General features: G+C 38.8%; 5 protein-coding genes across 8 annotated transcripts in view; 3 read left to right on the forward strand and 2 right to left on the reverse strand.

The window, feature by feature from the left end:
- Positions 1-8859: 8859 nt before the first annotated feature.
- Positions 8860-10933, forward strand: LOC6506459 (ninjurin-A). 2 transcript variants are annotated; one of them, XM_014909288.3, is made up of 4 exons: positions 8860-9165; positions 9832-9907; positions 10147-10481; positions 10621-10933. In XM_014909288.3, exons 1-4 carry the CDS (start codon positions 9103-9105, stop codon positions 10792-10794), a joined length of 648 nt encoding a protein of 215 aa, XP_014764774.1. In that variant the 5' UTR covers positions 8860-9102; the 3' UTR covers positions 10795-10933. The 2 variants fall into 2 exon arrangements, with proteins under 2 accessions (XP_014764774.1, XP_001957836.1); XM_001957800.4 differs by having other exon boundaries at positions 8861-9165; positions 10099-10481.
- An 800-nt stretch (positions 10934-11733) lies between these two features.
- Positions 11734-13302, forward strand: LOC6506460 (NADH dehydrogenase [ubiquinone] 1 alpha subcomplex subunit 5). 2 transcript variants are annotated; one of them, XM_001957799.4, is made up of 3 exons: positions 11734-11874; positions 11993-12154; positions 12213-13302. In XM_001957799.4, exons 1-3 carry the CDS (start codon positions 11854-11856, stop codon positions 12402-12404), a joined length of 375 nt encoding a protein of 124 aa, XP_001957835.1. In that variant the 5' UTR covers positions 11734-11853; the 3' UTR covers positions 12405-13302. The 2 variants fall into 2 exon arrangements, with proteins under 2 accessions (XP_001957835.1, XP_014764775.1); XM_014909289.2 differs by lacking the exon at positions 11734-11874 and having other exon boundaries at positions 11954-12154; positions 12213-12529.
- Positions 12553-13302, forward strand: LOC6506461. The gene is made up of 2 exons (XM_001957798.4): positions 12553-12793; positions 12893-13302. Exons 1-2 carry the CDS (start codon positions 12553-12555, stop codon positions 12937-12939), a joined length of 288 nt encoding a protein of 95 aa, XP_001957834.2. The 3' UTR covers positions 12940-13302.
- On the reverse strand, positions 13085-14431 carry LOC6493477 (guanylate kinase). The gene has a single exon (XM_001957797.4). It carries the CDS (start codon positions 14274-14276, stop codon positions 13569-13571), a length of 708 nt encoding a protein of 235 aa, XP_001957833.1. The 5' UTR covers positions 14277-14431; the 3' UTR covers positions 13085-13568.
- Positions 14432-14948: 517 nt separating this feature from the next.
- The window catches only part of LOC6493476 (transcriptional repressor p66 alpha), a 29673-nt gene continuing 18009 nt past the window's right edge, over positions 14949-26612 (reverse strand). The window contains exons 2-9 of one of the 2 annotated variants that reach the window (XM_032453735.2): positions 19522-20397; positions 19134-19455; positions 18448-18534; positions 18286-18387; positions 18032-18230; positions 17038-17970; positions 16872-16973; positions 14949-16803 (exon numbers count right to left, since the gene is read on the reverse strand). In XM_032453735.2, the coding sequence (XP_032309626.1) occupies positions 16619-16803; positions 16872-16973; positions 17038-17970; positions 18032-18230; positions 18286-18387; positions 18448-18534; positions 19134-19455; positions 19522-20357 (2766 nt within the window). In that variant the 5' untranslated portion in view covers positions 20358-20397 and the 3' untranslated portion in view covers positions 14949-16618. Of the gene's footprint in view, positions 16804-16871; positions 16974-17037; positions 17971-18031; positions 18231-18285; positions 18388-18447; positions 18559-19133; positions 19456-19521; positions 20398-26612 lie in introns of both variants that reach the window. The other variant, XM_014908916.3, reaches the window with a different exon arrangement.

A 26612-nucleotide genomic window follows, 5' to 3' on the forward strand; every position in this document is an offset into this window, starting at 1 on the left:
TTGGGAGTCACTGTTGTAGTTTATTGCTGTTTGTTAGTGTTATTGTTGGTTGAGTTTCCACTGTCGTAACTGTTATTGCAATACAGTCTATAGTCTACAGTCGACAGACTGTTTTTTACTGTTGGCCAAAAGCAAATAACAAATTTCAAATGGCGCAAAAATCGTTTTGGTAATTGTTTTGGCATTAAAAAAATTTGCAAGTCTTTTAAAAAAGTAGTAGGTAGTTTAGGGAAAGAGTAGATTATATTAGTGGGCTAGGATTAGGGCTATATATAGTATAGGATAGTTTTAATCATCAAAAGTAGTACAATCTTTTTTTCTACTTTAACTACTTCTAATATTTATTTCCCTATAAATTCTATTTTATTTTAATTTAATCTAATATTATATAATCTAATAAAACTTCAAAAGTATAAACAATTTCCCCAACTTTGTCAATGGCTGTCAGCACGTTGGCTAACCAACTTTGATTACACATTTAGTCAGTGTGTTATTTTAATTTATAGCCCAGTAATTTACAATAAACCAATAACCAGTTAGGCAACAAATAACAAAAACACAAATAACACTCGCCAGATGCTACACATTCAACAAAAACAACAACAACAACACCAACAACAATGATACAACATTTCAAAATTATTTGGCATATTTGAAACCGCAGTCAAAATAGTGGCGAACAGAGAGTAGAGGAGTTCGGGATAATGACCTACCAAATTGTATATCCCTGGATGATATCCTTGTCATACACTTTGTTATTGTTGTTGTTGTCACGAATCAACGTTAACAACAGCACAACCTGAACAACAACAACAAGGCCAAATTTTGTGACGGAGAACCAACAACAACGGAATCATCCACAAACCGCAGGAACCCGACACGGGCGCCAGGACGAAGGACTTATTATGTGAATTTATACGCCTGGGCGGGCGAGCACATGTATGTATGGGTAAGCTATATATATATGTATGTGTTTGTGTTATAAAAGGGCAAGGGGGCGTGTCCGCAGCCCGGGCAAAAATGTTATGCAAATTTGCATCATCCGCACACACGTGTGTAAATTGTTGTATGCATTGTTACCTTATAAAAACAGCGTAATTTTTTAAATGGGTTTTATTTACACACTTTCCCGTTCTGTGAATTTTCAGCTCTCGCCGCTTTTATCCCATATCCCCGGTACGCTGGCAAAAAGTGATTTTCCATACAAATTAACAAATAAAAACACACACGCCAAAAAGGAGCAAACATTCGCAGGACACTCGACTCCAGAGAGAAATATACATGGCATATATGACTGACAGATGTATATTCACATACATATACATATGTCCCTGCATATATACATGTATTGTTGTATGTGTGTGTGTGTGTGCTATTTTATTTATGCGGTGCCTGTTCAGAAAAAGGTTCAGAGAAAATGTTGAATTTTTAATGCAAATATAAAGCAGAAAATTGTATTTCTCTCTCCCCGCGATCTATGCGGTTGATTTATTTTCAGGTATCATATCTTTCAGATGCATACTTATATAATATATCATCAGATAAATTATGAAAAATGTTTAAGAGATTAAATGAATATTTTCTTATAAATTATACAAATAAATGGGAATATAAAATATGATAAAGAGTCCTTATTTTAATTAATTTGAAATTAAAGAAAGATTCATTTTTTAAGAGCTATGGAATTTAAAAAAAAAATAAATAAAGTTTCAACACCAGTTTTAATATTTTTATTTTTATTCCAAAAATATATTTTTTATACTTATTTTAAAACTATAATGTCTTGCCCATCTATAAGCCGCTGTTACTTATTTTTTAAAGGGTATACAATTTATTTAAACTTCTTTTTTTTATGTTATTTGCAAAAAAGCTGTGAAGCAGATTGCCAATTGGTCAGTCGTACACGCACACACACTCACTCTGAAACAAACACACACACGAATTAATACTTTCATGTAATGGTGTCATTTTTTATTTGTCGTATGTCCAGAGTCCATTCCATGGTCGAAAAACGTTTATTTAAACAAGTGAAATGTAATTATTTTGGAATTTATTATTAAATTAATTTTAATTGTAATAATGTACATGTTAAAATGGCTCCCTCACACAAACACACACACACCCAGCAGACAGTCATCCGTATGTGTGCTTTTGTGGTTTTTATTGATTTTAATTTATTTATTTAATCGTTTTTTGTACTCGTTTCGGTTACTGTCCCCGTACTTTTACACCGGGGTTATTATGAAAATGTGTACAAGAGTTTACAGCGTTAATCAATTTCATTTTCACTCTGGCGAGCAGAAACCGAAGCAAATTAAATGAAATTAAAAATGCATTTTCATACCTTGCAACTTTCATATCATCGTTAGGCCCCGTGTAAGCCAACAAGTAAACAAAAAACGTGACCACATTTTACGCCCCATCTAATTGTGGGGGTTCGACTCGGCTCGGCTGGCGAGCTGCTAACAATTTTATTTTATTTGCCTGCATATTTTAATTAACCCGAAAAGCCACACAAAACTCTCAACAATTTTCCGAGCAGCAGGTGGGCGAAGGGACGTGTTAAATCCTTGCTCAATTGTTATTAGGTGTGATTTGTAAACATAATACATATAGTACTTCAGCTTCTCTGGCATTTTGTGTGCTTTTATACCCTTAGAATGGGTATGGAATATTGATAGAAGAACTATTTCATTTAAAAAAAATATATGATTGTCAAGGGCCTTTAAAAAAGATTTACATATATAATTTATATAAATATTATTTAATGATATATGATACTATTTATACAACTAATAAAAGAAATCTCAACTATACCAATTTTTGTAGAGTATTCAAAACTTTCCTAAAAAGAATAATAAATTTTGCACAAGATTTCGCTATTTACGCACAAACAGATAAATTTGTTGCCTACTTTCGGGTGCTGCATGTCAGCCTGACTCTCTATTTCTCCCCTTCCTGCGCTCGAGGGCTGGAAATGGGGCTCGTTAGGCCCGAAACGGACGTGCTTAAAATTTCATAGACACACACAAGTGCACACGCACTCACACGGATACAGACACGGACACAAGCAAACTCACTCACACACACACAAATACACGAGCAGGCATACATAATGGACATGTGTGCGTATCCTTTATGGATTTAATCCGCATGCCTGCGGTCGGCCACAAGATCAACTGTTGGCAGAAGTGTGTCAACAAGGAGGCCAGGCCTCCGTGTCCGTTTTCTGAATGGGAAGTGTGTGGGGAGGAGAGTGGGGTGGTGCTTGGAGGCACAAATACATACACACACACACACAGAAAGCTGGGGCACAGCAAGTGGTCATAATGGTCGACCCATGAACACCTCTCTCACTTCACTTGCTCTCTCTGCGCCCTCTCTGTTGTGCTAATAATGACGCTTTAAGTGTATGTGTGTCTTCGGCGGTGTGTGTACACTCAGAGAAAATCTTTTTATTAAATTAAGGAGAGTTATTAGGGAAGAATTAAATATTTAATAATATAGAATTACTAATTTATAATCATTTAATATGAAAACTTCCTAAATATTGTATTTTATAATAAAATTAATAGAAATTCTTTTTTCTAGTGCCTGGCTGAGCTGAAAACTTCATGATTCCTACTTGAAATGCTTCATATGCCAGGATACTAAACACAGACAAGAAATTGAGTGAGATAGGGAGGCAGGGGGTGTGTCAGTCAGTTACAATTGTCAATACTTTAAGCCTCCTGCCCACGAACATCCCGGCAAGTAACCACACATTGTTTTTAGCAGCTCTTTTCTCACATTTAAGTCTCACTTTTCACATTCTCACTTTTCTCATCCTCTACAACAACCTCAATTAAAATGCTTGTTATCAAACAAATATCAATTTGCTTAATTCCCAATCAAGTTAAGATGGCAACTATGTTGCTTGGCCCATGGGGCGTATGAGTAATGTTGCAATACAGGGGCACATGGGGTAATAGGTATGGCGTGGAATGAATCAGTGGACTTATTTTAGACTTAATTTACTATTTAATGTTCCAAATGCTCGAAATACTTAGGAATCCTTAAAGTATAATTGTAATTGTATGAAAGCCCCAACCGGAATCCCTGATCTAGCAGTTTCCTTTCCCAATATCATTGAAATTGAATGAATCACTGACATAAAATTCAGTTGGTATCTCTCATCTAATTCAACAATCAACAAAGCAACGAAATATCCACAAATACAGAGTCACCCGCACATATAAACACACCCAGGAACTATACCCCCACCATTTCCCCCCTAACAGACAAATACATTTTGTATACACAACCATTGAGGCTTGGGGCAAGTGTGTGTGTGTGTGTGTGTTCGTGTAACGGCAATCATTATTGAGGCAATGATGTGCATTTCATGAATTATATACGGCAGGATGATGCGTTCCAATGCCAAACATATGTGTGCCACTGTGTGTGTATCACGTTCGTGTGTGTGTGTGAGTTAATGCTGAAGGACCTGCCGCCCTCTGATACACCCCCTTCCAATAAAGCCCCTCAAACTTATCATGCTTGGCTGGGCAATGCGCCGAGGTAGGTAATAAACTTATTGGCCCCATGCCTGTCCGATGATTGTCCGTTTGTATACTCCTATACAATATGCCAGTCCAAAGGAGAGCAAACGGCCAAAGGACCAAAAGCGCAACTGAACCAAAGGACCACGAGCGATCAGGGATGAGCCAACTTATTGATTGCTAATTCCGACTATGGAAACTGTAGTGAAAATTAGGGACTTAAGTATTAAATCTATTATGGCTGGTTAAGTTGAAGTACCTACCGATTTTTATAATAAAAACCATATACGTAGCGCTGCCTATTCATATCCGATCTTTAAAAAGTGTACCATTTTGTAATCAGCGCAACTAGTGCCTCAATTCCTCATTTAAAATATTGCTTAAATACCATTATTAAATTTTTCAAATTTTTTCAAGGGGTACCCCTATTAAAAAGTGCTGTTTCCGCATTTCCCCCAGTTGGCCCACTTCCGGTAGCCATAGCTCTGCCAATATATATCCGATCTGTAAAAAGTGTACCATTTTGTAATCAGCGCAACTAGTGCCTCAATTCCTCATTTAAAATATTGCTTTAATACCATTTTTAAAATTTTCGATTATTTTCAAGGGGTACCCCAATTAAAAAGTGCTGTTTCCGCATTTCCCCCAGTTGGCCCACGTCCGGTAGCCATAGCTCTGCCAATATGTATCCGATCTTTAAAAAGTGTGCCATTTTGTAATCAGCGCAACTAGTGCCTCAATTCCTCATTTAAAATATTGCTTAAATACCATTTTTAAATTTTTCGATTTTTTTCAAGAGGTACCCTATTAAAAAGTGCTGTTTCCGCATTTCCCCCAGTTGGCCCACGTCCGGTAGCCATAGCTCTGCCAATATGTATCCGATCTGTAAAAAGTGTGCCATTTTGTAATCAGCGCAACTAGTGCCTCAATTCCTCATTTAAAATATTGCTTAAATACCATTATTAAATTTTTCAAATTTTTTCAAGGGGTACCCCTATTAAAAAGTGTTGTTTCCGCATTTCCCCAGTTGGCCCACGTCCGGTAGCCATAGCTCTGCCAATATATATCCGATCTGTAAAAATTGTACCATTTTGTAATCAGCGCAACTAGTACCTCAATTCCTTATTTAAAATATTGCTTAAATAGCATTTTTAAATTTTTCGATTTTTTTCAAGGGGTACCCCTATTAAAAAGTGCTGTTTCCGCATTTCCCCCAGTTGGCCCACTTCCGGTAGCCATAGCTCTGCCAATATGTATCCGATCTGTAAAAAGTGTGCCATTTTGTAATCAGCGCAACTAGTACCTCAATTCCTTATTTAAAATATTGCTTAAATAGCATTTTTAAATTTTGCGATTTTTTTCAAGGGGTACCCCTATTAAATAGTGTTGTCTCCGCGTTTCCCCAGTTGGCCCACTTCCGGTAGCTATAGTTCTTCCAATATGCATCCGACCTGTAAAAAGTGTACCATTTTGTAATCAGAAGATCTTGTACCTTAATTCTTTATTTTCAAAATTTTTTTCAGTGGTACCACCCCAATGAATTTACAAGTTTCTTTGGACAATGATCTTGTATTTCCTTCCTAGATAATGTAATCACCATCAAAATCCGGATTAAAGTGAAGTAAAATTACCAAGCTACAGCACATGTTTCCATCTCTAGTAGGGAGATTGGCAAGAGTGAATTAAAGGGAACGGCTGGGTGGCACGTGAGCCATTGTGAGCCGCCGCCCACTCAAATGTGGCCATATCATGACGACCAGGCAGTGCCGGCGGACGTTTCATCGTTAAATGTGGAACTGTTAAACAGATAATGACCAACCGCACCGCAGCAGGCGCAGGCATCAGTGTCCGAGCAACCACCCAACCTCCCAGCCACCCACTGGCCACAGAACATTCGTTGGTGGTGGGATGGCTGGCGGAGTGAATGGGTGGTAATTGGGTGGCTGGGCTGGTGAGTGGACTGACCAAGAGGCTTTTGTTATGTTCGTCGGCTTTCATAACTGTATCAATGGCAGTGGCCAGATGTGATGACGATGCTTCTGCTCCTGCTTCTGCTTCTGCTCCTGCTCCTCCTTCTTCTGCTCCGGCTCCTGCCAATGATAATAAATATGAAGATGATTATGATGATGGCATTGGTGGTGTTGTTGTTCTGCGGAAACCAGACAACTGTCCTGCTGAAATTCTGATGCATTGAAATATAATTATTGGGAAATGTGCGATTGTCGTTGCGTTTCCGTTTACGTGCCTGCCATTTTGGTTTTTGGAGCTCCCCGGACTGCCTGATTGCCTGACTGCCGATTATAAATGCATACACGGAAGCAGGTGTGGGTGGGTATGTCCTTGCAAACTCAAATACAAACATGGTACTTATAATGGTATCCAACTTATACAATCACAAATAAATCTCTTAAAAGTAAATAATTTTTGAAAAAGAGCTTTTCTCATTCAATATATGTTTGGTCCAATCACTACCAGAACCTTTTTTGTCACTAATATTTTGAAAACAAGTGTTTATTGCATTTTCATCGATTTGGGGCATGGGAATTGATGCTCCAACTCTCCATCTCTTTCGCTCCATTTACCTTTCTCCCTCGCACACGCAATCATAATTTATGCAAGTCCAATGACATAACAGTTGCCAGATTATTGCCATGCATTAATACACATGTACGCATCTAGTTGTAAATGCCTGTACATGCACATTCAATTACCATATTAACCGAAACGACTAATTAACTAAAGTTGTATTTACCAAGAAAGGCTCAATTGGCGCCTAAAACTCACACACACACTGCACTCAGATCAGGTGTTAAGCATTTGACAAGAAGAAAGGCAATTATATGGATTCAAAATGAGGATTGCATTTATAATCAAGCTTTGCATTCAATCTGTAATTCCGAAAACCAAAAAACATAAAGGCATATTTTCGGGTTTATTTTAGAGTTTTCAGATATCCTTTAGTTAATAATATAACTCTTTTAACACATTTTGTTTCTACAGAGACATTAAAATTTTATAAAACTATTATTAAATATAGAGTTTAATTCTTCTTGTAATTAAATTTGATCAACTCTACATTACATAAGTTAAGTAACATTATATTAATTTTATTCTCAAAGAAAACGACAATAGTTTGATATAATAGTTAAAAGTTCTTAAATAAGTAATAATTTTAAATACAAATTTAAATTTAACATCCCGTTTTCAAACCAGGGCTACAATAACTTGAACAAATGGTTTGTGAATTGGCAAGTAAAGCTTTTAATGGTATTTAAGCTTAGTCATGTTTGGTCACTCTAAATAAAAGGCAACGGTTTTTTATTTTGAAATAAAAGCATATTTAAAACAATTTTGTTTAATATTTCAAAGAAGAATACACAATCTCAATAAATTTAATTAAAAAAATGCTTTTTATATTAGTAAGTTTCTTACTATAGATAGTGTTTGTTTTGAATGTACATTTCTGTTTACATTAATTTTTATAGTTCGCATTATATTTTAGGTAGTACTTGTACTGTAAATAAACTTTACCTTTTTATAGTATTATTTATCGCATATTTAGCCAAAAGTCCACACTCTCATTTACCCAAAATAGCACGAAGAAATTTTGGCAGCCTAAGGGAACGGGTCCATTGGTTCTCAGATTCTCGTGTCATAAAGATGCTCAGAGTGGAAGCTTTTCGTTTATGTGTTGGTATGTTTAATGCTACCGATAACAACCGGTTTCTTCGGTCTTTAAAGACTCCTCTTTCTCCTCGAGAAGCCCCAAGCCCTCGAGAACGGCAGGCTTTTATTTTAATTTTGAAAGTATCCACAAGTATTGGCCACCTCTTGATGACTAATGAAAATTGGGGAGAACCCAACAATGTACCGCGACATTTTCCTAGGTGCATTTGGGCATTTTCCAAGAAAGAGCGTTTAAAAAAAAAAACGAATGAATTAATCTATATTAGCGTTCTAGGCTATCGAGCTAAATGACGTCGGAATAAACTGCTTTTAATATATTTTCCCGCGAACGAGGAACTTGGCGTGCTAGACTACGGAAATGCAATTATTTAAAAAAACGAAAGAGAAGGCTATTTTGCATTAGAAAGAGAGGTATAAAGCTATGCGAGAGAGTTACAAATTTTTCATGCTTCAAAAAATTTGATTTATTCCCCATAAAGACTCTTTGTTACATCAACAAACAAGAAACTTGTTACAACTTCGTAGGCTGAGAACGTGAAATTCCCCGAGAGAAGCTGAAACCGGACAAGTGGACCCGCAAGCATATAGTATAATACATATATTCCTATATTCGCCAGAATAAACCATTTCACTTCGTAGCTCTCTGGTCAGTTGTCCGAGAAATAGCGTGCCGAGCAGTCGCAAAAACGCGCACGAGTTTTTTCAAAAAAAGATTTAAGTGATTCGTAAAAAAAGCAGAAGCATAAAAAACAACAGAATACTTGAGATACAGATAAAAAGATACATCTCAAAGAGCCGCCAAACGGAACAAAAAATTCAATTTAGCTCTTCAAATTCCTCTTAATTACATTTTTAATTAATTGCAAGCTGAAAAATGAGTGACCTAGAACATGTAACGTTGCAAATGGATAAAATGCCATTGGATGATAATAAAAAAGTGAGTTCATACATCATTAAGCCGGTTAACTAAACAAAAATTGTATTTAAATTTAGCTTTGTTTACTTTGTTAGCAACTAGCTAGACTTTCGAGAAATCTATCGCGAATATGTACACTTCTGTTTAGATTTTAGTAGCACTGATAATTGTCGTGTAAACAAGGGAAACGCTTCTCAGGTGGTATTACCATTTCATTTTTTTTTTTGGGAAAGTGACATCTGTAGCGGAAAAAACCCCAAAACTTAGTCAGACAAATAGATCCCCTGCAGCTCTATTTTCTTGTACCGGATTGGGATTTCAGTTTGCAGTAAAAAGAGATAATTTAGTCATAGATGCTGCTTGAGAGACAAAGAAACATTACTCTGTTTTTGTTCATATCATGTAATAAAATTTAAATAAATATAGTATTGAACAACCCAATTGCGAACTTTAAGAGATAAGTTTAACTTTGAATAATTTTTGCGACCTTCAGCTTTATCAGCTTTAACTTCCTTTAATGACATGAAAACTGCTTGTTTAACATAAATAATTTAAAAAATTTATACATTCTAGGGAATTTTTACCTATTTTACATATTTATTCCTCTCCTCTGACATTTGTAAACAATCGACTTTTGGCGTGAATTCGTTTTAATATTCAGGAAATGATTCCATTTGCATTTTACAGGAAAACATCAGCAATCACATCAATGGAGATGCTATCGATGGGAGGAATCACAATAATCTCCGAGTTCCCCGAGCAGGTTCGTAACCCAACTCATTTGTTTATCGCTTTAAAAAAAAAAAATAGTATCTATTTTTTGTGCTTGTCCTTATAACTATTTTGTGACTAATGCTGCTTATTTAATGTCTTGTAAACTTCGTTTATTTGTGTAAGTAATCATAAGTAATTCCTCAAACAAATAAATTGATTTTTATCGTATTTTTTTGACAGTTCCTGAATTGGACGACGATGACACTGATGATCGTCCCTTTGTTAAAGATGGGAGTGTCAATTCCGGAGTGGATGATGGCCTCCTGGAAGGTGGAGGCGGTGGTGGAGTCAATGTCTTTGTGCCCAACGGCGGCAATGGCAGGCGACCCAGTTTCTCTGTTCCGGGAATCAATGGACCCGGCTTCGTGACCATCAACGGAGTTCAGACGCCCATACCCGATGTGAATGCATATCAGCACAAAAAAACCCTGGCTCAGGGCATGATGGACTTGGCCCTCCTCTCGGCGAATGCAAATCAGCTAAGATATGTGCTGGAAACCAACAAGAATCATCCATACTTTTATCCCAGTCTGCTGTTCATCTCTACTAGCATTATATTTCAGGTAAATATTAAGTCTTTAAGAGAGAGATTCCTAATTGCAGAAATCCCTAGACCAGGCCTGTTTTCTTGCAGTGTTTTTAATAAATTTTATTTTGGTATATACAAATTCATAAATTAATATTTTGTTTTTCCTTTTTCAGATCGCTGTTGGCGTGGGCCTTATTTTAAATGGTCGGTATAACATCACCGACAAGCATGAGATCTGCCGGGCAAACCGAATAAACAATTACACGGTCATTGGCATTTTCATCGTGACAGTCGTCAATGTTCTAATTTCGGCATTTGGTGTGGCGGATCCTGTAGCACCTACATAGATTGAAACTTCTAGAAAATAATAATTAGCGAGATAAGCACATTCATTTCATTAGTTTAATGCTCCAGGCCAGTTTTTATCTTGAGATTCACCAAATGACACATTTTCATACCACAAAAAGTAAATTGTGATAAATAAAAAGAGAATCCCACAATATAAGCGCATTTTATGCCATACACGAACAAAATAAAGTATTTAGTTCTGAAAATTGTAGTCTGAAGTCAGTAATTAAAAAATCTTTTATTGGGTGGTAGTAAAAAACTAAGCTTTTAGAGTCCCAAAATATTCAAAGTTTAGTTTAAAAAATTGTATTTCCGCCAAACTATCGAATAAATACGATATTTATTCACTGCTACCCAGCACTGAAACATAAAAGTCGTTTTCAAACACTCTGAAAACTAAGTTGGCAGTCCTCACAACTGTTACAGTTTCTACGAATATCGTATTAAAAAGTTATTAGTTTTTATATAAAAAAACATATTAAACATAGCCAACATAATAAAGGCGGTAAGTAAAAGAAAGGCTATATAAAATGAATACTGAAGAATCAATTTGTTTGTTCTACATAGCTTGAAATTTCTAATAAATACAACTTTGTGAAATAAGCACTTTCACTTTAATAGTTTAATGCTCCAAGGCCAGTTTTTGATAAGATGTTTACAAAATGACACATTTTAATACTACTAAATCTAAGTTGTGACAAATAAATAGAATCCATTAAAAGTATAGCCATTCAGAGGCATATCCAAAAAACAAAAAGTATTTAGTTCAGAAAATTGTAGTCTGAGGTCAGTAATTAAAAAATCTTTTAGTTAATGGAAGTAAATAATAAAACCTAAACCTTTAGGGCTCCCAATTATCTAAAGTTCAGTTTTAAAAATTGAATTCCATTGAAACTATTAAATAAATACGATATTTATCCAACGCTACCCAGCACTAAAAACCAAAAGACGATTTCAAGCACTGTGAAAACTAAGTTGGTAGTCCTCACAGCTGTTACTGTTTCTACAAATATCGTGCTGAAAAATTGTTAGCTTTCAGCTGAAAAAGCCTTCCAAACATGGCCAAGATAATCAAGGCGGTAAGTAGAAGACGGCTTAAATGAAATAAATACTAACGCATCTCTTTAACTTTTCGAAAACCTGGAAATTGCATCGTTCGGCATTGTTATGGTTATGTCATCGCTTGCTCCTCCACAGTCCACTGGATTGACCGGCCTGGCCGTGTCCACTAATCCGCACCACACTCTCGCTGCTCTGTACTGCAAGATCCTTCGGGCTGTGGGCAAGATGCCTCAGGAATCCAGCTACAGGAAGTACACGGAGCAGTTGGTCAACGAACGCGCCAATGCCTTGAACAATGTAAGCTTCAAGCTACAATATTCTGCAATAATCTAATTTAAAATCTAATCTCTTACAGAACAAGAACATCCCTGATCTGGAGCGGGCTGTTGGCTGTGGTCAGGTGGAGGAGCTGATCGTCCAGGCCGAGAACGAACTGGTGCTTGCCCGCAAAATGCTCGGCTGGAAGCCCTGGGAAAAGTTGGTCCAACAGGCGCCGCCCAAGCAGTGGGACTGGCCACCAGCCCAGATCATGGAGCCGAAAGTCTAGAAGTCCGCCTTTAAAACCAACTTTTGTTTAGTTCTATTATAATTGAGAAAAATGGAAAATGAGAATAGCAATAAATCTGTTGATAAGACAGAAGCTTAATCATCAATAAACCCAGACAAGCTTTATTCGCTCTCAGTTTGTTTTCAACATGCGTTCGCTGCAGTACCTTCTGTTAGTGCTCCTGATAGCCATCGGTCTGGTGGCATCCGCTCCTCCACGGCACAGGCGGCAAATCGATCTGACACTCTCGGCGGAGCACGACGACAAGGACGACGAGACGGAGTTGGCTCTGGAGGCTATTGCCGGACTTTGGAGCAGTCCCGATAGCAGGACCAAGATCGATGGTTCAGCTAAAGTGGTTCATCGCAGCCATGGCGGCATCCAATCGGGTATGGGCGGTATGGGGAGCACCAGCTACCAGGCACGCTTCCATCTTCACCATGACTATAAGACCAATGCGTATCCCTCCTCATCGTAATCTCTAAAAGGTTCGGATCAGGACTGGCGCATCGGGCTGCGTGTCGTCTTCGATTGAGGCAAGGATTCTCCCATGGGTGTTCCAGTTCGGGAGCTCCAGACGTAACCCCCTTGTCCGTTATTAAGAAATCGCCCGATTGCGTGAGACGCCGATAACATTTTGACCTTCCCAGAGAATACATAGAAAATATTGGAGAGAAACCTTCGTGAAAAATACAATAATACCCGCATATTGTTTGCTTTATTGATTCCATTTTAATTACCTCTCCGGCCGGACGAGACCGTGAAGCGGCGCAACAACTTTCAGCTTAAAATTACAATTACAACAACGAATTTGCACAACAGTTGGTGGTTAAATGGACGCGAGGAGACGGGCATTAGGAGTTGAAGAATAAATACAAGCCATTTCTTAATAATTAAATGCCATTAGTCAACGTTATTTGTGGGCTGGGAGGGTCTACTATCCCATTGATTGTCAGGGATGTCCATAAATTTCAGGGGAATGGAGGGTCATCCAAAGGGAAGCTACTTGAAAAGAAGTTACTTTAAGAAGTAAACAATAAATTAATTAACTAAGATCCCTCGAGATCACTCTCCATTTCAACAAACTACTTATTAAAAGAAAATAGGAATCCCTTCAGCCCACTGAGGTTTAAAATCCTTGCACCCCTGTTCCGGATAACCCCACTAATCCAGGGCAATTGTCACTCCAGCACTCTCCTGCTTCTTCAGCTCCTGAACGACAAAGTCACGGAACTCCTGGTAGGCCACATCGATGTCCACATTGTTGATGATCTTGTGGAAGTTGCCGGGCGTTAGTCCATAATCGATCTCCACCTGAGCGGCGTTCAGGCGCTTGTTCAGAGACTCCTCTGTTTCCGAGCCACGTAGCCGCAGCCTTCGCTCCAGCTCCTTGATGGTGGGCGGATTGTTGAAGATCAGAATGGGGTTGAGGTCGGTGCGCCGGATCTGTTCCACGCCCTTCTGCTCGATGTCGAGAATGCAGACCCTGCCCTTGGCCTGGATCTCCCGCACGGCCGCCTTGCTAGTTCCATACAGATTGCCCGTAAATTCGGCCGTCTCAATAAACTCATCTCCGGCGATGGCTGCCTCCATATCTGGCCGCTCCACGAAGTAGTAGTGGACACCATGCTCCTCGCCCTCGCGTGGTTTCCGCGTCGTGTGCGAAATGCTGAAGCCAAAGGTGTTGGGATACTCGGCGAACAGGCGTTTCAGAAGAGTGCTCTTCCCGGAGCCAGACGGTCCGCAGAGGACGAGTGGGCGTGGTCCTGGGGCGGTCATCTTGCTGGTCAAAACGGATTGGGTTATACCGGGACTGGAGCCGATGCTCGTGCTGCTGAGCGCGCGGTTTACAATGTACAAAAAGCTTATCATCGCGTGGCCTTTTATTTGTAGCACACCAATACAAGAATATGTTTCCCAAAAAGCTGGTTTCGGTTGTTTTTTATTCGCTTTTGGCTAAATTAAGATAAGCGTAAGCGTATGTGTGTTATGTTAGTGCGATTGTGTGGGTGCAGGTGTATGCGGCTAGAGATGGGTGTTTTTAAGGATTGGAAAATGCAGAGATTATCGATAATTGATTAGAGAGATAAATTATTAATTAAATTAATAAGGTATTTAGCTTAAATTAGCTAAGAATTACATAGTCAATAAAATATTTAAATAAATAGATTTGTCCGAAAACCTACGTTGCATGATTTAACATATCTACATTTTACTTTACATATGTACACTGCCAACCTTTTTAAGTGTTGGAAAGGGCAGAAGGGCGCGTAAAACGAAAAATTTGAAAGCAGTTAAGGACTTTGTTTTTAAATTTAAAATAAGTCATTAAAAAGAATACACTAAAAACTATATATTACGGCACTATATTTATATGTTTATTATTTTTAATGTATTATGTATTTTTAATGTGTATGTATTATGTTTTTTTTAATATATTTTTATGTTCAATTGAATTCCCAAATAATATTTAAATCCCATAAAAAACAAATATTTATTTTTTTGGTTTAAAAACTGTTATATTCTTATACTGTTTTACATTTAGCATGGAATTTCAAACACACATACACACTGAAACTGATGCCGACTGAATTACAATGCATTTTAGTTTTTATTTTTTTACTTTATTTATCTTAAAATAATTATGAATTTTTTCCTTTCCTCCTCATTACTCATTTTTTAATTAATTTCTTCTTCTGGTTTTGTTTTTTTTAATTTTTGTTTAATTTTTAATTTCATATTTTGATCACATTTTGATTTCGCATGCCCAAAGTGAATTTGGTTTGTGTTCCGAATGATTCGCCTGAAAGTGTAAACCTACCAACTGTCCGTCCGTCCGCCGATAAATCAAAAATATATATATTATATATTGTATATGTTTTAGTCGTATTTAGGGATTTATGCAAGCCTCTGCTTCTGTTAGATTCCTACTCTGTGTATATGCTAATAATATTCAGTCAATATTATACTCATGTCCTTTCGAATGGAGGATCGACGACGAAAACCTGAAGATCTTTAATCTGTATTCTGTATTCTGTATCTGTATCTTTATCTGTTTTGAGTTCTAATTGGGAAGAGTGTTTATATATACCTCATATATATATTTAATGTATATTTTAGGTATATTATGTACAAAATATAATAATTTTCGATGTATGTTTTGCATTTTAATTGAAATGAAAAACAGTCCTAAGTGACAGAGTCATATATGGTATGGTATTATGTGTTATGTTTGCTGGATTCTCAACTAAATAACAGTACTAATAACTTCGTATCGGAGCTGTAACACGTATCGGATGATAAGGCATGTGGAGGATTTATTTGAAAATGATTATGTTCGATTTAATGGTGAAGAGATGCTTCTACTGCTGGCAATGCTAGAATTTCTGTAATTGTTTCCGTAATTTATTTTATATCCTAACAATTTGTTTACAACTAATACTATGTATATACTTAAAATTGATTAAAAAATATAAAATATATATATATTGTATATTTATGTACCATATTCTTTTTTTATTTATAATTTTAGTCACGATGCTAAAAAAAAACTAAAGAAATAAACTCGAAATTTTACGATACAAAAAATGGTTGAAATATAAGCCAAAAAATAGAAGCAGTTTCTTTTTCATAAACTGGTTCCTTAAAAAAATATCCTTTCTTTTTTTTTTAACAATTACAAAATTTTGGGCGTGGGTGGTGAATAATGGTGTGTAGGAGGAGGAGGAGGAGAAGGAGGAGGCCCCTAGAAAAACGGGGCAATCATCTTACTAACTAGGATTCAATTATTATTCAATATTATTCAATATTATTAATATTCAATATTCAATTACTAGGAGCGTAAGAGTTTGCATTCATTTGTCGGCTGCTGCTGCTGCTATTATTCTTGCTGGCAAAATAATCAAAAATACAATATGTAATGCCGTTCGGTAACAAAATAAATGTAAACTACTAACAATTATATTTAAAATGGTTGTTTTTTTCTGTTTCTGTTTTCTTGTTTGTTTCTGCCACTTCCATCCGTCTATAATTATTGTTTACAAATAGTATAATTAATGTATACGTGTATAATTTTTAAATGGTTCTTATTTTTTGTTTTTCTCTCACTTGTTTTCTAAATTATAAAATTATCTAATCAATTAAACCATAAAATTAGTTCTTCTTGCTTCTCTAATCTTCTTAAAATGTTAATTTTTTATTTTAGTTAAGACCTTTTAGGCCTTCCAGTTGTTCTGGCGACTGCCGCTGGCTCCGCTCTGCTGCTGCGGCGGTATCATTTCCAGCAAGTACTGGCGCTGCAGCTCCGCCGCACGTTGCACGTCCGCCATGCTGTTGGCGCTGCTCGAGTTCTTGCCCGATCCGGAGGACGAACTGCTCTTCTTATTGTTGTTATTAAAGGCTATTATAAAAGAAGAGAAATTATATTAAAAATCATCTCTTTTTTGATGAAGAAAATTATAAACTAACCTGCCACTTGTGCCGCCTGCGCCATGGCCACCTGATACGAGTACAAAAGTGGTGCAAACTGCATCATGTGCTGCGGATTGGCTCCCAGACCTTGTCCCAAAGCTACAATATAAATAAAATTGTTAAAACATGTTTACAAAACAGTTCAGAAATCAATAAAAGTCACCTCTAAAGAGCTGCTGCTGGAAGGCCTGCATGGCCGCCGCTGTGGCAGCTGGCGAGGAGTTGCCCAATGCCGCTGCAGGATTATTAGAAGCAGAGGATGCTCCATTAAAGTTACCCAAACCGCCGAGGGCAGCCAGATTTCCCAGCTGGCTGAGGTTGCCCAGATTACCGAGATTGCCCAGACTGGCCAGGCTATTGATGTTCATGCCGCCCAAAGCACTCAGATGAGCAGCCGCCGCCAGCGTGGCCGCCGAGTACTTGTCATAGCTCTGGGCCTGTTGCTGTTGCTGTTGCGCCTGCTGGTCGCGTTGCTGCTCCCTTTCCCGCTGATCCCTCTGCTGCTGCTGCTGCGATTGGTGATGATGATCGTGGCGATCGTTGCGGGAGGATCTCGACGAAGTTGCCGCCTCATGATGATGCGCTGCTGTCGGTCCAGGACTCAAGATGCCAGCCTGCTGGGCCGCAATGGCAGCGGCGGCCGCAGTGGCAGCCGCCCTAGAAGAACGCGGCGTGCTCGTTGGCGGCGGTGTGGGCTGACTTTGGGGCGGCGGTGGTGTGGGACGCGGTGTGGCTGGCGTGGGCGTCTGGCATTTGGTGGGTATCACCGTCACAGAGGGCGGCAGGTTGACCAAAGCGGCCGCCGCTGAAGCGTGGCTGGCCTGCAACTGTTCCCGCTCCCTCTGCAGATGCGACGAAGACGACGCGGACGAGGAGTTGCTGGTGACAGCGGATACGGAGAGCGAGTTATTTCCAGATCCATGGTTATCGACCGGAGAGGGACTGCTCTGGCTGGCCAGTCGCTGCTCGATCTCCTGCTCCTGCTGCAGGGCCTTCACGAACGCCTGTTTCAGTCGATTGGTGTGCTCCGCCTTCAAGGCCTTCTTCACATTCGAAGTGACGCACTGCTCGCAGATCACCTTTGGATCCTTATTAGCTGTCGGATTAGGTCAGAGATTAGTGAGTGTTTCTATGATGGTTATGTAGTGATAGCTTACTCTGCTTCTCCCATTTCCAAACTGGCGTAAAATCAATCTTGCACTGGGCACAACGGAAGGGAGCCGCCACATTGTTGGCCTTCTTGTTGACCGTCAAGTAGTCCACCACAGTTTCCAGGCCCAGGAGATAGACAAAGTCCGTGTTGCTGGGATTGGGAATGAAGTGCATCTCTGGTGGTGGTGGCTTTGGTGGTGGGATCTATCAAGGAAACAATTAACTAACTTTTTTAAGTGAAAAGTTGAAGAGAACCCACCTGCAATAGAGTCTTTTCCAGCTGCTTGCGAAGTGCCATTTTGGCGGCCGCCTGTCTCTGGGCTGGGGTCTGGGCGTCTTCTCTTGGCGTGGATCGATCATTCTATAATTAATTATAATTTTAATTAATTAACATATAATTTAGATAAAGATGCCAGCTCACCTTCAGATCGTTTAGATGATTCTGATGCGATTGGGACAGTGGCGGGGCCGGTGTGATGGATACGGAATTGCTAATGGTCCCAGGTACCTTTGAATTATCCGAAAGATTAGGCTGCATGTTTTTAATTTTTTGGTTTTTTTATTTTTTTAAATAAGATATCCAAATACGAATATAGAGCAAAGTTGCGTTTAGTAGTTGGGGGGGAGATTAAAATTTCAATGAAATCGGAATCAGAATCAGAAATCAGAAATCGAGATATCAAGTGCCACTTGCACGAAGCCACCTCGGTTTTTTGTGGAATTTTAAGTGTTGTTTAGTTAGTAGTAGTATTAGTTAGTAGTATTATTTTAGTTACTATGTTAGTGTTGGTAAGAAAGAACTATCGAAGGATCTAGAGGTCTCTTGACTTTTGACATTAAGACTTTAAAGTTTCAACTTCAAGAACTTTTCTTAAATTCTTCCTTAGTTCTTTGCCATTTTTTGTTAATTTGTTTTAGTTTCTAGTTAGTTAGTTAGTTACTCTAATTAGTTAGTTAGTTTGAAATGTGCTCTGTGTCTGTAAGCGTGAGTTTTGTTTGTGTTTTTTTGTGGATTTTTGATTCTGGAATGGAATAGTGCCTTGTACAAAATTAGGTGAGAGATAGGAACTCGGCGCTTACGGCAACGATTACATTACAATAACTCACATTGCGTGCTTTCAGACTGGAGGGCGGCGCCGAGGTGGGCGTTATGGTCACCGAGGGCGTGATGGTGAGATTCGGCAGGTTGGTGCGCGGCGGCAGGGCGCTCGACCGATGCGAGGCGGATGTGGCGGGCGTGATGGTAGTGCCGGCGGCCAATGTGGCACCCGGTGGCAGCGAGTTGCGAGGCGGCGGCAGTATGGAGTTGCCTAGAAGTCCACTGGAGTTGCTGCCACGTTGCTGGCCACTCAGAGCCGCCGCTGCGGCAGCAATGGCCGAGGCAGCTGCCGCCGTGGAGCTGGAGCTGCCCGTTCGACTGTTGGTGGCACTAAAAAAATTAAATAAATTAATAAATAATTTTTTTTTAGGGAGCAGATGGTGTCGGAATCCTTACCTGATGCTCACTGCAGCTCCTCCACTTCCTAGGCTACTCCGACTCCCCTTGCTGTGCGCCGGCAGCGGTACCGCCGACGTCGGCGTCACACTGAGCGAACCCTTGGAGGTGAGGGCCGCGGGAATCGCTGCCAGCGGATTGTTCGGCGAGACACTGGTCGGGGTCACCACCAGGTTCTCCTTCATCACCTGCTGCGACTGCTTGAGCTTCTTGAGGAGCATCAGTTTGGTCTCCTCATTCCTCAGATCCTGCCGCAATTTCCGCAGACTCTTCTCCCGCTCCTTGAGCTCCGCATGGCTCAGCTCCTTGATGGGCACATACGGCGGCATCTCCTCGTCATCCGTCTCCGAGTCGATATTGCCGTTCTGCTGCCTGCCATTGGTTCTCGCCGGCAGGAGGACAATGTCCGGTGCCTCGGCATACGATTTGGGTTCGGTTCTTGGTCTCAGGACTCTTCGCTGCACCTTGTTCTCATCACCACCGCCACCGCCGCCTCCCCCACTTGCTCCTCCTCCACCCCCACCACCTGTGGCAGCTTCACTGGCATTGTTGTTGTTATTTGTAGTGCTGCTGGATGAGTTGGTGGCGCTGTTGTTGGTGGTGCTGGTGGTGCTATTATTACTATTGTTGCTAGTGGTGCCATTATTTGTGGGTGGACCCGTAGCCGGTGTTATGGTTAGTCCGGCATTATTGGCCGTCAGGGCTCTCAAGTCCCGATTACTCAGCCCCGCCGGAGAGGCGGAGGGAGGAGTCGGAGCCGGCGTTATGGTCAACGCCGGGTCACGGCCCGAACTGAGGCTCAAGTCGACCACGTCGTCGACCTCCATTTTGGCCATTTTCGCTCGTCGCGTCGTCGTGATTCTGTATTTTGAGCAACTGCGAACGAGAATTGTAAAAAAAGCAACTTATTAGATTAGTTGACACTTAAAAAATCTTGTTCTTTTCCTTAATTACAAAAAGATTGTTTTCATTTCCTTTCTAAAAAATCAAGATTACCCTTTTTTAATTAAATTTTTCTCATTTTTCTCAACAAAAAGTGTCATTTTCTGGGGGCGTTTACTGTGGAGTTCAGGTTTCTTCCACAAGGGTTGAATTTTTGGGTTTCCTTTTCACATTTTTTGCTTTTTTTTTTTTGCCTTTTTCTGCGAAAGCGGAAGTCCAACAACTCTAACCCCTAAAAAGTATCTGCATCTGTATCTGTACAAGTAGCAGGAATGTCTAGATATCCTTCACTTCCTTTTATCTTTTTTACTGTCTTTTTTTTTTTTTAAAGATTATCCTAATTTAAATCGATTAAATCGATGACCTTGTTGAGGAAAGCGATAGCCACTCGATAGAAGAGAAAGGAATGAAGAAAGAGGGAAAGCAGCTAGCAGATTCAATAGCAGATCGCAGATTGTAGATTGTAGATACATATTTAAGACTACATAAGTGGATTTATGTATTCGGGTGAGTTTGTTTGGTGTTTGGTGTTTGGGTGAGCGGCAGAGCAAGAAATTTCATTCGATTCGGACCATCTCCCATCTTCCATCTTCCACAAGCAAGTCACGTTTTCGATTTAACAAATTTTCGCATACAAAGCCGTTGGTTTTTGTGGTTACAACGAAATTTACATGAAAAATGGCAAGGGGGTAAGAGGGTTAAAGAAGTACAGTAGAAATTAGATAAAAGAAAAACTACAAAAAAATATAGGATAAAAAATTTTAAAATATTTATTAATTTAAATAAGCAAAGTAAAATATAATATATTTTTTTTTATATTTAATTTTCTTAAAATTTTCTTTATTATGGTAGTCCCACTGTATTTAGTAGAATGGATAGCCAAGACACCAACCACCCGACACACAAACACACTCAGGCCCCACTAACAACAGCTACCTGACACGTGAGAGCGAGAGGTGAATAAACTTTTCAAGCAACTTAAGCTGCACTAAAACACAAACAACAATAACAACCACAAACATTCACCTGCGGCTAAACAACAACAACCACCACAACAATAAAAGAAAAAAGTCAATAAAAAAAAAATCAGTTTAACAAGACGAGAGCAATAAGCGAGCAATAACAGTCCAATTAAAATGAAATATAAGTGCAACAGTATCGTTAAAATAAAAAATGCAAACAAAAGTGTGGCAACGCTGGCAAAGCCGAGCTTGCAAAGAGCAAAGAATCCACTTGGCAGATTCCGGTCGAAGAAAAGCGAATCAAATGGCATAATTACACAAAACCAGGCGGAGACAAACAACAACAGAAAAAAATAAAAGGTAATAATAAACAACAACAACAATAACACAACGTGCTATAAATTAACTCGCTTTGAAAGTTTGTAAACCCACACACACACACACACACTTGTAAGCACGCTTACTCGTTCATTTTTTTTCTCATTTTTGTTCCTCCTCCCCCTTTCTTCTGTTCCCCACATCCCCACTAAAAGCTGCCGGCTGTCGGCGGAGTCTCGTTACTTTCGACACTTGTGTCGTCATCAGATTGCTCTGTCCCCCTATCAGTTATGAGCACAGTGGGTCGCATGCTACCCACGAATTCGAGATATGCCAAGTGACGGTAGTGATAGCGGGAGGTGTGATAACACAGTCACAGTGGTTGAGATTCGAAATTTTTCATTAAAATAATAATTATAATTCTCTTAAAAAAAAAATAAAAATAAATATTTTATTTTTTGTATTATATATTATATAAATATTATTTTTTTTTTATTGCCCACTGTGCTATATTTAATTTGTGGGTATGTGTACGCGGATTGATTCCACTGTGTGTGCTCTGCTGTGTGTTTGCTTGCTTGTGTGCTTTGATGATTGTCAGCTTTTTCTTATTAAATTAATGCAAACATTTTTAAATTTTTATAGATGCCTTTTAATGCTGGCGAGTATTATGCGTGTTCTGGTGGGAGAGCCACCTCCCCGCCCTTTCTTTTAACCCCTTGAGTTCTACAGCAGACGTTTATCGATTAATGGCGTGCTAAATATTCCACAATTAGTGACCAGTTTGCTTTTATTCATTTATTCCGCAGCGTTCTTTGGGTCACAATGCACCGCACATCCCACACACATTATGCTAAAGTTCAAGTTTAGGGTCGTTGTTAGGAACCTGGCCAGGTGAAAAGTTGGATTTCGGAGCCCCACAGAGATAACTGACCATTACGAGGGGGGAGAACTTAGAAGCGGATGACAGGCAGCTATGGCGACTAGCGACGCAAAAAATAAAAAAAAAAAGCAAAGAAATAAGGTTAAATCAAAAGTACAGTTGTGTACATAGCGCGGCGAGCAGCAGCACCAACAACAACAACACAAACAAAAGCAAAGAGCAACAGCAAAGCAAGCAAAATGTGTTTGACTGTGGCTGCGGTGAGAGAGAGTAAGAGCGAGAGCGAAGTCATGGCGAGGTGGGAGGAGGTGGTAGAGAGGAGGTAGAGGCGAGAGCAAGATGGCAAAAAAGAGAGAGCCCGTCGCACACACGCGAGACGACATCAAAGTGAGAGCTATGCGGAGAGAGCGGAGTGCGGACAGAGGCGTTTTGTGTTTTTTTTTTTTTTTTTTGGGGTCTGGCCACCCCGCCACCCGGGCCACCCACAGCTCCCCCATCCCCCATCCCTCATCCCCCTTCCCTAAATCGATTTGCATATTAGTTTGGTTATCAACCCATGGGAACCAACAAGCAACTTTCTTTAGCGATGACACTGCCCCTGCTCTCTCCTAATCTTTCCTAATCTAATCGGAAATCGGAAATCTCCAATCAAAGGTGGGCCATTTTTAAGGACTCTATTCGATATTTCCCCATTCCAACTAATATATGTAGTTTTGCCCCATCCCTAAGCTATTTGTGTAAAGCCCACATTTTATTAGCCACTAAACAAGTCTGATAACTAAAGCTGACAGAGCTTAGTAACTAAATTAGAATTCCATTTTTATGGGAAATAAAATCTAAGAAACTAAGCATTTGTCATCATCTCAAGTGATGATCTTTTCCCCCTCCCCCCTCATCAAATTTAAACTCAAAATGTTTGTTGAAAAAAAAAAGAACAACAATTTTATAAAAATACTTTGCAGCTTAGCAAACAAAAAACGCGATAAACATATTTTCGCTATAAGAAATGCGCATATCTTATACATATGTATCTATGGGTATGTACATAAGCATAGAACAGAGAGCGACAGAGCGAGAGAGAGAGAGCGAGCCAGCAAGAGTACATAGGGGGAGGTGGGGTACTGAGATTTGGAAGTGGATTTTGGCGGTGGGAGAGCTATTCGCGGTGCGGTGGGTGTTTGGGTGATTGGGTGGTGCAGCGCCAGGCACTCAAAAATCACAAACTATAAACTCGAAACCATTCCAAGTGCAGTCCCCCCCTAGTGATGTCATCGAAGTCCAATGGAGAACTATCGGATTGCACTTAAAGATTGCATTGTTATGTGAAATTTTTTAGTTAAAAATGGGTTTCAAATGGTCTGGGATTAAGTTAAGTAATGGAATTAAAGTCCATAAAGTTGAGAGATATATTATTTAATCTAATAACTCCATAATACTCCATTTTACTCCACTGTATCTAGTCGAAACCCCCCAATATCCCATGTCCTAAGTGACAATTCCATTGAAACTTGAAACTTTTATCTATTTCGGCTTATCACTTTCAACTATAATATATTTTTGGTTTAAAAAAGAGCCTATTTTATGACCTCCCCCCAGTGGGAGTGGGTGGTGGTGGTGTTGCAACAACAGCTGTTTTTTTTTTCTGTTCTGCTCTTGACCAGTGTTGTTAAGTAAATAAACACTAAATACATAAGGGGAGCAACAATGCAAAGACAAGCTAAAAATTAATGACTTTCAAACTGGTTTTGTTTTCTGCTTGAAAAAAAAACTAAAAAAATAAAATACAAAAAAAAAAAAATAAAGAGAAGAAAAAGTCGAAGAAGCAAAGAAGTCAAAAGCATCATTTAATGCCTTGTTTGCTTTTTAAAGTTAACATTTTTATATATTTTTTACTTTTATTTTATTACAAAGTTTAAGATAAGCGATAATAGCAATTTACAGTTGCAGTTAATGAGGGGGGGATGAGGTCTAAGGTGGAGGTATAGGTGTAGATAAGCCCTTAAATTTTTGGATACCCCGGAAACTTTAACGAGTTTGCACATGTTCAGTACAGTAGTATTGTCAATTGCAGTTTCGTACATTTGCGCAGTTTATATAAGAGGGGGGGTACATATATACCTACATACATAAATACCTAAAAACATACATACATATATTTGATTCAATACATGGCGAAATTGCAATTGGCAACCCCTTTCCTTTTAGCCCGTCTTGTCTCGTCTTGCTATTTATTGTTGTTGTTGGTTGTTGTTGTTGTTGTACAATGTACATAAGCAAGCTGTCCCATTCGTGTCGGTGTGACGATACTCACACCACTACACCGCACGGCACAGCACATACACACATACATACATAGGCAATGGGTTCAACTTGTATATAAAGCCGACGACGTCGCTGCCTCGGCCGACGTAGCTGCTGGCTGCGTCGTCGCCTCTCTGCTTTTGTCTATCCAACCAGGCAACCCCCCTGCTCCTCTTGCGCTACTTGTGTGTGTGTGTGTGTGTGTGTGTTTTACAATTCTAGTCAACTTAATAGGTTTAAGATTTAAAAAAAATAATATTTTTTTTATTCTATTTATAAGATAGTTATTTTTTTTTATTTCTTTCTAAACTAACATTAATTTTAATTTTACTTTTTTTGATTGGTAACCCTATTTTTCTATCCTCGACTGTTGTGCATGTATTTTATGGCTCTCGGTGGCCGTTGACTGTTTGCCTCAGAACCGAAAAACGGCGAAAAGGCAACCGAAGCGATCTATTTATTACAATTCTCTCCGGGCAGAGTACTTTATTACGCATATTTGCATTTGGCACATTTTTTTTTTTAAGAAAATGCTTAACATGCTTAACACTTTTTTTTATCCATTACACTGCCTCCTGCATTTCGATGCTTTGGAAAAATTCCACTTAATCAAGCAAATTACCAACGCGTCGATTGTTCTGCCTCTGCCTCTGCTTCAGTCGGCGTTGCAGCTGGCAGTGACGCTGGCAGAATCACTATGCTTGGCTATTTTTAGGCATTATAATTTTATTTATTTTTTTTTTTTTGCCAAAAAAAAAAAATTGAATTTTTGCATGGAAATGAGTAGCAAGAAGAAGACTCGCTCCGCACGCGTAAGAATAACCCCAAAAAGTAACGCGTAAAAGCAGCGCTGCCAACGCCGACCGCGATGCCAGCGCCCAAAAAGAAATAACAAAAAACCAGTTAGCCGATACTTTTCTCTCAAAAACACACAAACACTAGCACACTTTTATTTTTTTTTATTTTTTTTTTTTATGACATTCATATTACGCACGCTGTTAGCTTACGATAAGTGCAAAAAAAAAAAAATAAATAAATAAATAAAAATAAATAACAAAAAACAATAGAAATTTCATTGAATTTCTCAGCTAGATTTCAGTTTCGTTTGCCATTAGTATAATTAAGTAAATATCAGTTTATAAATAGGCTTATCAGAGCTGCCAACTGGCGATGCAATAAACTTTAGCCTTGAACTAACCAAGCACGTACACAGTGGTTCTTTATATACTTACTACATACATATTATATATTTATTTATTTATTTTTATATGTAGTAGTAAAGTAGTATAATTATGCAAATACTGTATATATTAGCTTGTAATTGTATCTCAGCACGCGTTTTTTGCCTGCAAAGTGCATGTTCGCTGGCAGCTCCCAAATAATCTTAAGGGAGTATACTTATAGAAACATAATTAAATATAATATAAAAATATTACATTAAAATAGACTCTTCTAGAGATTTTAATTAATATAAGAGTAGGAAGTATAGGATACGAACTATATAAGATATATGTATATGTACTTATAAGATACAAAATATAAGATATACATAAGTAAGAAAGATACAAAAGTATAATATACCATCTTATAATACATCCTATAATATAATATAATATAATATATGTATCTATTATACAATTTTATAAAACATTTCACCAAATATTAACTTTTTATGAAGAATCTTT

This window comes from Drosophila ananassae, chromosome 2R (assembly GCF_017639315.1).
Source record: "Drosophila ananassae strain 14024-0371.13 chromosome 2R, ASM1763931v2, whole genome shotgun sequence".
NCBI classification, from domain to species: domain Eukaryota; kingdom Metazoa; phylum Arthropoda; class Insecta; order Diptera; family Drosophilidae; genus Drosophila; species Drosophila ananassae.

Excerpts from the sequence above, each read along its gene's own strand:
- LOC6506459 (XM_001957800.4), top strand. The coding sequence starts at position 9,103 with ATGAGTGACCTAGAACATGTAACGTTGCAAATGGATAAAATGCCATTG. Across the intron at positions 9,166-9,831 it reads CATTGGATGATAATAAAAAA|GAAAACATCAGCAATCACAT; the intron begins GTGAGTTCATAC and ends TGCATTTTACAG. Across the intron at positions 10,482-10,620 it reads CTACTAGCATTATATTTCAG|ATCGCTGTTGGCGTGGGCCT; the intron begins GTAAATATTAAG and ends TTCCTTTTTCAG.
- LOC6506460 (XM_014909289.2), top strand. The coding sequence starts at position 11,963 with ATGGTTATGTCATCGCTTGCTCCTCCACAGTCCACTGGATTGACCGGC. Across the intron at positions 12,155-12,212 it reads GCGCCAATGCCTTGAACAAT|AACAAGAACATCCCTGATCT; the intron begins GTAAGCTTCAAG and ends AATCTCTTACAG.
- LOC6506461 (XM_001957798.4), top strand. The coding sequence starts at position 12,553 with ATGCGTTCGCTGCAGTACCTTCTGTTAGTGCTCCTGATAGCCATCGGT. Across the intron at positions 12,794-12,892 it reads CCATGGCGGCATCCAATCGG|GTTCGGATCAGGACTGGCGC; the intron begins GTATGGGCGGTA and ends AATCTCTAAAAG.
- LOC6493477 (XM_001957797.4), bottom strand. The coding sequence starts at position 14,276 with ATGATAAGCTTTTTGTACATTGTAAACCGCGCGCTCAGCAGCACGAGC.